Source organism: Heterodontus francisci, chromosome 19 (assembly GCF_036365525.1).
Source record: "Heterodontus francisci isolate sHetFra1 chromosome 19, sHetFra1.hap1, whole genome shotgun sequence".
Classification (NCBI taxonomy): Eukaryota; Metazoa; Chordata; class Chondrichthyes; order Heterodontiformes; family Heterodontidae; genus Heterodontus; species Heterodontus francisci.
In genome coordinates, this window is record NC_090389.1 from 55,762,308 (window position 1) to 55,774,733 (window position 12,426).

General features: G+C 41.8%; 1 protein-coding gene across 5 annotated transcripts in view; it reads left to right on the plus strand.

The window, feature by feature from the left end:
* The window catches only part of dnah12 (dynein, axonemal, heavy chain 12), a 379,348-nt gene that overhangs the window by 206,205 nt on the left and 160,717 nt on the right, over positions 1 to 12,426 (plus strand). For all 5 annotated transcript variants that reach the window (XM_068051688.1, XM_068051689.1, XM_068051690.1 and 2 more), the window contains 3 exons: positions 416 to 604; positions 1,823 to 1,974; positions 6,226 to 6,364. In XM_068051688.1, the coding sequence (XP_067907789.1) occupies positions 416 to 604; positions 1,823 to 1,974; positions 6,226 to 6,364 (480 nt within the window). The remainder of the gene's footprint in view (positions 1 to 415; positions 605 to 1,822; positions 1,975 to 6,225; positions 6,365 to 12,426) is intronic.

Here is a 12,426-nt window from a genome sequence, read left to right on the forward strand (position 1 = left end):
TGGCACTTGAAGAAGTGGGAGTGAGTTTTCCCTGTGTCTCGCTGAACATTTACCCCTCAATCAACAGCAGTAAAACAGCTGCCATTACTAATTGTGGGAGCTTATGCACAAATTGGCTGCTGTGTCTGCCTATGTTACAAAAGTGAAGCATTTTGGGACACCCTGATGCTATGAAAGGTCTTTTATAAATTCAAGCTGTTTTGTTTTAACTGCAGCTTTGTACACCTGATTTAGTCCAATGGTATAAACATTGTGTCACCTTCTTACTGATGTGGGAATTTGTGAGATTACATTATTGCGAGGCTAATTAGGTTTAATCTTAGATTGTAATATACTCTACAGTAATAAGTTGGTGCAAAAATTGTCAGCTATGTGATATCCTCAAAAGTTAAGCCTGACTGCATTTTGTTTCCAGTCCGCCTTTGCCTTTTCCTTGATTTGGTCCATTGGTGCATCCTGCGACATAGATGGTCGAAAAATATTTGATGCATTCATGCGTGAAATCGTGTCTGTAAAATCTACATATCAGCCAATGCCAGTTTCTGTGGGAAAATGGGAATGTCCCTTTGAGGAAAAAGGACTTGTCTATGACTACATGTATGAGGTATGGCTTATTCTAGTCCCTGAACCAACAGCTTTGAAAACTCATCCAAATAAAGTTCTTTATTAAAAATGAAGGACAGAAAAATATAACACTGCTGTCAGAGCTATTGCATGCGCAGTCAGCACTGATGAAAGAGTAACCATTTTTATAAGTTATCTTGCCAGTTTTCTATCCTTCACATTTCTTCTCCTAACGTCCTTGACTCTGTGCTGTGATTCAATTCCATGGACGCTGGTCATTCTCTGGTATTTCACTCAAGTCGTGACAATAGTGTCAGCAGGCTTTTTGACCTCAAGGATGTCAAAAGTGGAGCCCAATCTAGTCCTCACTTGATGTACACGTATTGAATGTGGCTCAGGAGCAGAAATTGTGAGTGATTTCTTCTCCTTAACCCTTAATGTTGATGTCAATTGATGACCCCTAGTTGAGATCAGCTGAGTGCAGACTGGGAATCAAAGCTGAGAGCATCCTAGATGCTGTGACTTAGAGTAGGATTTTATCCTGCCCTTGGAGACGGGAACAGGGGTGGGGGAGGACATGTCTCGGGGTCTCCAACAACTTGTGCTCTGCGGCCTCCTGCCATTCCGGCAGTGGCAATTGCTCTCAGTGGCGCTCCTGGTGGCACTGCCGGTACTGCAGAGCTGCCGGCCCTTTGTTTGGCCAGCAGCTCTCGAGGCAGGAGCGCGTCCCTGAAAGGGATGGCATCCCTTATGACGGGCAGTTAATGGACTGCCCGCTGTGAAATTGCAACGGTGGTCCGAGGCAGGGTATCTCCCTGCCTTTCGGCCCGCCACCAGGACCCCTGTCACCAGGATATAATCCCGAAATAAAAACAAGAAATGCTGGAACCACTCAGCAGGTCTGGCAGCATCTGTGGAAAGAGAAGCAGAGTTAACGCTTCGGGTCAGTGACCCTTCATCGGAACAGATAATCCCGACCTTATTTACTAACTGAATAAACTCCAATACTCAGCGGGGGAATCTGGAGTGATCATTCTTAAAACTAATTTTTACTTTGGTAAGGAATGGTTGTAGGTTTTTAATATAATTGATATTATTGAACCCAGTGATAGTACTCTCGGTGTGCTTATTTTGAGGAGGTGAACAAAACTAAGAGAAATTGTTGAAACAAGTGACATGAAATTGATTTAATATATGCAAAGTAATTTTTACTTTGAATATGAACTGCTTCTTATTGAATCTACAATCTTTTTGTCAGTTTAAAGGCAGAGGACGTTGGGCCCACTGGAATGAAACACTCAGAAGTATTATGCTGGGTGATAAGAACACAAAAGTCCAGGAAATTATAGTTCCCACTATGGACACAGTCAGATACACCTACCTATTGGACCTCTGTATTACAAATGGAAAGTAAGGAAGATACTACTTATTAAAAAATGTTCTTTGATTTTCGCTGGTTCTTTTTTACACTGCAATATAAAACAGCCGTACAGGTAATTCAAGTGAAAAAAAATTGTGCCTCTTGTGGATTAATTAAGGAAAGCCAGCATAGATTTGTTAAAGATTAGTTGTGTTTAACTAACTTGTTTGAGTTTTTTGATGAGGTAAAAGAGAGGGTTGTTGAGGGTAATGCAGTTGTTGTGGTGTACGTGCATTACCAAAAGGCATTTGATAAAGTGTCACATGAAAGGGTTATCAGCAAAGTTATAGCCCATGGAATAAAAAGGACAGTAGTGGCATGGTTACGAAATTGGCTGATTGACAGGAGACAGAGTTGTGATAAATTATTGTTTTTTTATAAGATCATAAGATCATAAGAACTAGGAGCAGGAGTAGGCCGTCCGGCCCCTCGAGCCTGCTCCGCCATTCAATAAGATCATGGCTGATTTTAGGCTGGTGCAATGGGTGGGCAGGTGGCAGATGAAATTTAATGCAGAGAAGTGTGAAGTGACTCATTTTCAAGTGAGGAAAGGTACTATAAAGGGTACAGTTCTAAAGGGGGTGCAGGAGCTGAGGAATCTGGTGGTATATTGTAAGAATATGAGTAATTTGATCAATCAATTCTACTTAATTGTAATCAATGTTGACACACTTCCCATGTATGTGCATCTTTGTTTGTGAAGATGTAGCTGCATTACCATCTGACAGGCGAAACATACCCCATGGCCTCGACCTACGTGCAAAACTCCAGTTTATGGTTTAATTATTGCTGTGAAGACAGTCAAGGTTGAATGGTCCAGTGTCTGGAGATGTGTCCGGATGCAAACTCCCTAGCTTCGTCACTTTCCATCCCTCCCAAATATCAATACAGAATTCAGCACCTCAGTGGCATAGTTGCAGGAGCAGAGGGACTTGAGAAGTATATGTGCACAAATAGTTGAAGGTGGAAGGGCAGGTTAAGAAAGGAGTTAATAAAGCATATGGGATCCTGGGTTTTATAAGTAGGGTCATAGTGTAAAAAAAGCAAGGAACTTATAAAACATGTATAAAACATTGGTTTGGCCTCAATTGTGTTGTGTCCAGTTATGGATATGGGTTTTTGAAGGAGGTGAAGACATTAGAGGGTGCAAAAAAGATTCACGAGGATGTTTCCAGGGATGAGGAACTTCAGTTACGTGGATAAACTGAAGATGCTCCTTGGAGGAGAGAAGATTAAGAGGAGATTTGATAGAGGTGTTCAAAATCATGAGGGGTCTGGACAGAGTAGACAGGGAGAAACTGTTCCCATTAGCAGAATGATCGAGAACTAGAGGGCACTGATTTAATGTGATTGGCCAAAAAAGCAACGGTGACATGAGGAAAAACATTTTTACACAGCAAGTGGTTAGGATGGATTGCACTGCCTGAGAGTGTGGTGGAGGTAGATTCAGTTGAGGCTTTTAAAGGAGACTTGGACAATCATCTGAAAAAAAAAAATTTTCAGGGCTACTGGGAAAAGGCAGGGGAGTGGGACTAGGTGAGTAATGCTCTTGCAGGGAGCTGGCATAGATACGATGGGCCGAATGGCTACCTTCTGCGCTGTAATAATGATTTTATGTTAGCTGTACTTATATGCAAGCATGAAGAACAAGCTGTGAAAGCACTTGTTGAGGAAGTCTTACTAAATCTGAGAAAGTGTAGCACAGCCTGGCACTGGGAATATCATAACAAATTTTGGGGATTAGTTCCTCGTTCTGAATTCCCTCAATTTAAATCGAAAAGTGCGATAATATATAGCATTGTTGTGGTAAATTTGAAGCTTCAGCAGAATATTGCCATCAAACCTTCTGCACTGACTAATTCATCTTAAGGGAATGTTAATTAAAATATTTTTGTCATGATGAGTGGTTATTGCACTGTTGAGTTTTACACTGTGCATTTGCTCATCAGTGCTGCTGCTTCAGGTAATTGTCTGAGAACATCAATATGAAACAATAACAACTTTAAACTTGTAAGGGCTAATGCTCACAGCCTCTGTCTGGTGAGACTGGGATGTTAATGGGCCAAAAAGTATCAATGCATTATTAAATGTTCAATTCCCGCTTTTGTTGAGGCCTTCATGTGGGCTGCCCAGATGCTTGTTTGTTTCAGACGAGAGCCTACTTTCAATATGCTAATTAGGGTCCTATGATATACGTAGGACAGCAACACAATTATGAGATACCAATGAACAGAGTTGTCGGGATTTTATTGAGCTTCCGCGTGGGGCTCCATGGCGGGATGGGGGGCCGGAGGATTGTTTCGGTAGTGGCCAGCCATGGAGCCCGACGCTAGGAGTGTTGTGCCTAATCTTCTCGGTGGTGGCAAGGCTCCATGGCAGCCCCCGACCCTCACTGGGCAACGGGACCCGGATTAACATATTTAAATTAATGAAATGAATACATTTCAATAAAATCACCAGTAATCTTACCTTCGGGCCACGATCTTCCGAGCGGTGGCCGGCACTCACGCCTTCACTTTCCCGTCTAGGGAAAGCAAGCGCCATGAGGAAGGGGGGAACTTATGATTTTTGGTGCAGTGGCGGGGGGAGCAGGCTCTAATGCAAATTACTAGTGTAGGAGAGGGTGGGAAGGGGAGACCTCTGCACTTTGATCAGTTTGGAGGAGGAAGGTCAAGTGTTGAAGGTAAGTGTTTGGCGGGGGGGGGGTGGTCGAAGGGCAAATGTTGAATGTAATTGTTATTGGGGAGCAAGGGATGATAAATTTATCAATGATACATGGTTGGGGGGTAGCCTTTAAAAATTTAAATGACTCTGTAGGGTTTGCTACTCTTTAAAAATGGTGCCAGTGCCTGTGCACTGGCAGCTAATGACATTGCCGGCATCGGAAAGCCCGCCCCATCCACGTGATTGGCAGGGGCAATCCTACTGGCTCACTCTCCTGGGCCACCGTGTGGAAGATCATGGCGGCATGCGGCCTGCCATTTTAGCAGCTCGAGTCTTTAATGTGACCCCTGCTTGGAATTCAGAAAAAGGTCATTTAAAAAATGCTCCTCCTGGCCCCACAAAAATCTTCTGGTCTGCTGCATCCTCATCTATGCCCTGCACCCCTATCAGCATCCCTCCCACCCCTGAACTCATTACTTCCAGGTGAACTCAATGGAGGAACCCCCGGTTCCCCACCCTCTCTGATCAGTGAGTTGCCTCGGTGAGCACTCATTCTACCCTTGCACTCGGCGATCAGATGCTCGTAAAACCTGACCCTCAGAATGGCTTGGGCCTCATGCCAAGGATATTGGGTGGAAATTAAGCTTGCATTACCCATTGCCTGCCAGGTGTTCTCCTGGGATTAAAATTAAATCCATTATGTTGCTGTGAACTGTTTCTACACCCAAATATAATTTTAGAGGGAGGTCCCCCATCAGTGTCTTTTCAAATTTAAGAATTATGCTTAACATCAACATGTATAAGTTCAGCAATTATTTCAATATTATTTCAACAGCGATTGCTAATAAAATCAGGGATATTCGATGAATTAATGAAACAGTTTATGAGGACACTCAATTATCATTAGTGCAGATAGTCATAAACATAAAGATCATTTATAATCAATTGTGTATGTTAATCCAGCACTACCACAACATTAAACTCAGTAACATTGTCAAGCCAGTACCCTAAATAATATCATCAGGGTTCAAAATTTAAATAAAAATATGCTGTAAGGATAGAACAAAACAAAAGCATGTTACCATTAATCAAAGATTTATTAGCTGATTCATTCATTTTTAGCAGGGACTTTGATATTGAAACTTTAGGATACATATCATCTTCAATGTCCTTTATGGAACCTGCTCAATTTTCATTCCATTAGCATCCATGAAATGAAAACCAGGTGGGTTCTATAATGCTAAGCAATCTGTTTCACCCAGGGGTGAAGATAATAATCTATCCCATTATTATTAAAGTTGGGTTCTGTTATTGAGAGTTACTGTAATCTTCATTTGTTTATTATCACTTGTTTACACCTGGATGTGTAGCCATACAAGATGTATATAATAAAGTTTTCTATGATTCATTTAACTTACTATACATAGTAATATGTATTTAATCAAGTTATTTATTCCATTATGTTTGAATGTATGTTTATTTTACATAAGGTATTTTAGTTTGTACAGTTACAAATATAGCTAGCCTATATTATGTTGTTAAACAATTTGTATAACGAGTGTTTTTTATTTACACAGACCACTTCTGTTTGTGGGCCATACTGGCACTGGGAAGTCACTGTATGTTCAAGATAAACTAATGAACAATTTGGATAAGGAGCTTTATGTACCTTTTTTCATCAACTTTTCTGCACGAACTGGTGCTAATCAAATTCAGGTAAATGCCCTTCATCACTTTTCAAATTCTTCCCAAGATCTCTGGCTAGCTCTGGAAAAGAGGATTGTCAGTTTTGCTCCCTCTTATTTTCCAGTGACCTCTGCCTACATGTCTGTGGTGAGGAAGGATTGGGCTTGGCTGTGTGTCCTCCACAGTTAAATAGCCCTCTGATAACTGTCTAGGCTTAAACTACTGCCAAAATCCAAGTAAAAAGGGAATAAAATTGGAAAAACGTAAATTACAGATCTCCTTCACATTGAACTGTAAAAATGTTTTCCTATGCATTTCAATATCTAATTGTTATAAATGATAATAAAGTAATTAGGATAGTTCAACATAGTTTCTGAATAAACTTAAAATGATTTGGCCTCTTATGTTTTAAATTTCTGATCATAGCGTTAATGGACAGCTGATGCAACATATTAGTATTGCAGCTTGCTGCGCACCGTGGCATTGTGTTGCAGATTCAGGCACGTATTTCACCACACAGCATGTTCAAGCCTCTGCCGTCAGTGAGGCTTTAAGTGCCAGTCAGAGGATTCCCTGTAGGAAAATCAGAAATTTAGTCATCCTACGCAGTTTCTGTAAACTTCCAATCACCAGATAAAGAACTGCATAGCCTGAGACATTGGGCAGGATGGCTGGCCCCAGGGTAGGCTGTTAGACGGATTGTAGGGGGGCAGGAAAATAACCAGGAGGCTGGTTGGGATGCAGTCCTGTTGCCAGGGAACTTTCCCAGTGGCCGGATGGGCTGCCTGCCAAATGGAGGTGGGCAGCCAATTTAAATAATTAAAATTCCTATTAAGGGCAATTTTTCTGGGACGCTGACATTTTGCTGGCAGCGGAGCGGTCACTTTCCATTTGGGGAGGTCGCCAGCTTCATGGGGACGGCCTCCCTGTGGCAGCCCGGGGTTGTCATTGGAGCTGGAGGCTCCATGCCCCAAAGCGGGGGATGTGGGCAGGGAAGGCCACCCCTGTGGCCCCAATGGACCATCAGGAAGGGCCTCGCTGCTTGGCCCCTCTGATTTTTATTTTTCAACATACCTGGATGTGCCCCCTCCGAACTGCCTCAGCAATGCCCACCTCTCCCAGTGGCGCTGCTGAGGCTCCACAGCTGCTGGTCCTCTGATTGGGCCAGCAGCATCAGTAACCCACATGTCATCCTTCATTGGATGGTGGGCCCAAAGGCAGCCAGTTAAGAGGCTGCCTCCGGGAGAATCACTCAGCCAGTCCTGCTTCTGGCAGGTGCGGGTTCAGGACCCTCATTTGATCCCTACATTGGAATCCCGAAGCAATATTTACCCCATTAGATCAAATCACTTACTTAGGTCATGGAATAACCTGTGATTGATGAAAAAAAAGCTCCTGTTAAAAGGAGCAAAGTGAAATAAATGGACCTGCGGCATTAAATATAAAATTATGGATGTTTGGGAGTGAATAATAATTCTTTCTGGTGATTCAGATGGCCATGAGTCATGAGAGAACGCCTTGAAGATTAATTAAACTTTATTTATTTCACAATTAGAATTTGATATAATCTATATATACTATGGTCTCAATGAAAGGCCAATACGACTCCGGGCTGTAGGAATTCATGATGAAACTAGAATGATTTAAAGACTGAGAGGCTATTATATTGGGCCAAATCTTACTGGAAAAATAACTGTGTGATACAGTTATTAATGCATAAATCGGCCAGCAAGTTGTGAATCTCCAGAATTTACTGGTCGATTTATCTCACTCCGCCATTTACTTTGCAGAAATGGCTTCTCCATTACTTTTAATACTCACTGGATTTTCACATTAATTGGTAGTTAAACTTGCCGCAGAAAGTTAGGGCTGGTGATTAAGAGCGTAAGTACTTTTTAATTATGTGATAATTAATGTAATGTTAATGCAATGTTCATTAACTCTCTGGTTGAGAAAGGGGTCCATTTAAACTATTCAGTCTCATTTCTGCACGTAGCAAATTCTGAGAGATTTAAAGCGTTTCAAGTGTTTAAATTTTATAGTTTTTCTTACTTTTCCTTTCTGTCCCTTTTTTCTCTTTCTTACCTTACACTATATCTCTTTATTTCCCTTTCTATAACTGATTTGATTCTAATTCACCCTAGTTCAATCTCCTTCTTTGTCAATCCTCTATTTCTTTCTCAGTCCTTAAATCTCATTGGCTAAGGAGATGAACTGTTGGTCCCACCGTTCACTAGGTCTCAGATGCCCCATTACCCTCGCCACAGTGTTACTTGCTCACATTTCCAGCAAATTGCAGCACAAAGCATTTGAGCTGAAAGGTGCAGTACAACGTTTACCTAATTGCCTACACCACAAGATGCCCCGCTTCAGGAAGATTTGACCCAATGTTGTTTTGTAAAAAACATATCATGGTGGTGGGCTGCCTTCTTCAATTGCTGAAGTGTGTACGGTGAAGGATCTCCCACCATGCTGTTAGATAGGGAATTCTAGGATTTTGAAGGAGCAGTGATATAAAAACAGTAACTGCTGGAAATACTCAGCAGGTTAGGTGGTATCTGTGGAGACAGAAATAAAGTTAACATTTCAGGTCAATGACTTAACATCAGAACTTAAAGTTAGAGAAGAAGCAAGTTTTAATCAAGTACAGAGACAGAAGAAGTACAGGGAGGGGTTGGAAAAAACAAAAAGTAATCTCTGTGATAGGACAAAGAGCTGAATTCCAGAGATGAGGTGAGAGTGACTGCTCTTGACATCAAGACAGCATTTGACCGAGTATGGCATCAAGGAGCCCTAGCAAAATTGAAGTCAATGGGAATCGGGAAAATGCTCCATTGGTTGGAGTCATACCTAGCACAAAGGAAATCGGTTGTGGTTGTTGGAGGCAAATCATCTCAGCCCCAGGATATCGCTACAGGAGTTCTTCGATAGTGTCCCAGGCCCAACAATCTTCAGCTGCTTCATCAATGACCTTCCCTCCAACATAAGGACAGAAGTGGGGATGTTCGCTGATGATTGCACAGTATTCATTTCCATTTGCAACTCCTCAAATACTGAAGCAATCTGTGCACACATGCAGCAAGACTTGAACAACACTCAGGCTTGGGCCGAAAAGTGGCAAGTAACATTCACACCACACAAGTGCCAGGCAGTGACCATCTCTTACAAGAAAGAATCTAACCATCTCCCCTTGACATTTGAATCCCGCATCATCAACATCCTGGGGGTAACTATCGACCAGAAGCTTAACTGGACCGGCCATATAAATAATGTGGCTACAAGAGCAGGTCAGAGGCTAGGGATTCTGCAGCAAGTAACTTGACTCCTGACTCCCCAAAGCCTGTCTAGCATCTACAAGGCACAAGTCAGGAATGTGATGGAATACTCTGCACTTACCTGAATGAGTGCAGCACCAACAGCACTCAAGAAGCTTGACAGCACCCAAGACAAAGCAGCCGGCTTGATCGGCACCCCATCCACCACCTTAAACAATTACTCCCTCCACCATCAGTGCACAGTTGCAGCAGTATGTACCATCTACAAGATGCACTGCAGCAACTCTCCAAGGCTCATATGAACATACGAATTAGGAACAGGAGTAGGCCACTCGGCCCCTCGGGCCTGCTCCGCCATTCAGTAAGTTCATGGCTGAACTGATTTACCATGTTAACACTTATCTCCGATAACCTTTCGCTCCCTTGCTTATCAAGAATCTATGTATCTCTGCCTTAGACATACTCAAAGACTCTGCTTCCACCGCCTTTTGAGGAAGAAAGTTCCAAAGACTCATGACCCTCTGAGAGAGAGAATTTCTCCTCATCTCTGTCTTAAATGGGCGACGCCTTATTTTTAAACCCCTTATTTTAAATCTCACATTTTATTGCTACATTTAAACCAGAATGGCCCCACAAGGGAAACATCCTTTCCACATCCTCCCTGTCAAGGCCCCTCAGGATCTTATATGTTTCAATCAAGTCGTTTCTTACTCTTCTAAATTCCAGCGGATGCAAGCCTAGCCTGTCCAATCTTTCCTCATAAGATAGCCCGCCCTTTCCAGGTATCGGTCTAGTAAACCTTCTTTGAACTGCTTCCAAGGCATTTACATCGTTCCTTAAATAAGGACCCAATACTGTACACAGTACTCCAGATGTGGTCTCACCAATGCCCTGTATAGCTGAAGCATAACCTCCCTAATTTTGTATTCAATTCCCCTCGCGATAAACAATAACATTCTGTTAGCTTTCCTAATTATGTGCTGTAGCTGCATGCTAACCTTTTGCGATTCATGCACTAGGACATCCAGATCCCTCTGCATCTCAGAACTCCGCAATCTCTCACCATTTACATAATATGCTTCTTTGTTATTCTTCCTGCCAAAATGGACAACTTTGCATTTTCCCACATTATACCTATCTGCCAGATTTTTGCCCACTCACTTAACCTATCTATATCCCTTTGTAGCCTCTTTATGTCCTCTTCACAACCTGCTTTCCTACCTATCTTTGTGTCATCAGCAAATTTAGCAACCATACCTTCAGTCCCTTCATCCAAGTCATTTATATAAATTGTAAAAAGCTGAGGTTCCAGCACAGATCCCTGTGGCACACCACTCGTTATATCTTTCCAACCAGAAAATGACCCATTTAAGCCTACTCTCTGTTTCCTGTTAGCTAACCAATCTTCTATCCATGTCAATATGTTACTTCCTACACCATGTGCTTTTATTTTCCCTCAATAACCTTCGATGTAGCAACTTATCAAATGCCTTCTGGAAATTGAAGTACAATACATCCACTGGTTCCCCTTCATCCACAGCACATGTAACTCCCTCAAAGAACTCCAATAAATTGGTTAACATGATTTCCCTTGAACAAAACCATGTTGACTCTGCCTGATTACCTTGAATTTTTCTACGTGCCCTGCTATAACATATTTAATAATAGTTTCTAATATTTTCCCTAAGACAGATGTTAAGCTAACTGGCCTGTAGTTTCCTGATTTCTGTCTCCCTCCCTTTTTGAATAAAGGAGTTACATTTGCTATTTTCCAATTTAGCGGAACCTTCCCTGAATCTAGGGAATTTTGGAAAATTAAAACTAATGCATCAACTATCTCACTAGCCACTTCTTTTAAGACCCTAGGATGAAGTCCATCATGACCTGGGGACTTGTCAGCCCGCAGCTCCAACAGTTTGTTCAGTACCACTTCCCTGGTGATTGTCATTTTCTCAAGTTCCTCCCTCCCTTCCATTTTCTGATTTACAGCTAATTCTGGGATGTTACTTGTATCCTCTATTGTGAAGACCGATGCAAAATACCTGTTCAATTCATCTGCCATCTCATTAATATCCATTATTAATTCCCCAGACTCACTTTCTAAAGGGCCAACGTTCACTTTGTTAACTCTTCTCTTTTTTAAATACCTATAGAAACTCTTACCATCTGTCATATTTCTGGCTAGCTTTCTCTCGTACTCTAATTTTACCTTCCTTATCAATCTTTTAGTCAATCTTTGCTGTTTTTTATATTCTGTCCAATCATCTGACCTGCCACCCATCTTTGCACAATTATATGCTTTTTCTTTAAGTTTGGTACTATCTTTAACTGTTTTAGTTAACCACGGATGGCAGGTCGTCCCCCCCAACACCTCCGGAATTTTTCTTTCTCATTGGAATGTATCTATTCTGTGTATTCTGAAATATCCCCTTAAATGTCTGCCACTGCATCTCTATTGACCTAACCCGTAATCTAATTTGCCAGTTTACTTTAGCTAGCTCTGCTTTCATGCCCTCATAATTGCCCTTATTTAAGTTTAAAATACTCATCTTGGACCCACTCTTCTTTCCCTCAAACTGAATGTAAAATTCCATCATATTATGATTGCTGCTACCTAAGGGTGCCTTAACCATGAGGTCATTAATTAATCCTATCTCATTGCACAATACCAGGTCAAGTATAGCCTGCTTTCTGGTTGGCTCCAGAATGTACTGTTCTAAGAAATTATCCCAATAACATTCTATGTACTCCTCATCTAGGCTATCTCTGCCCATCTGATTTTTCCAGTCTATATGTAGATTAAAATCCCCCATGATT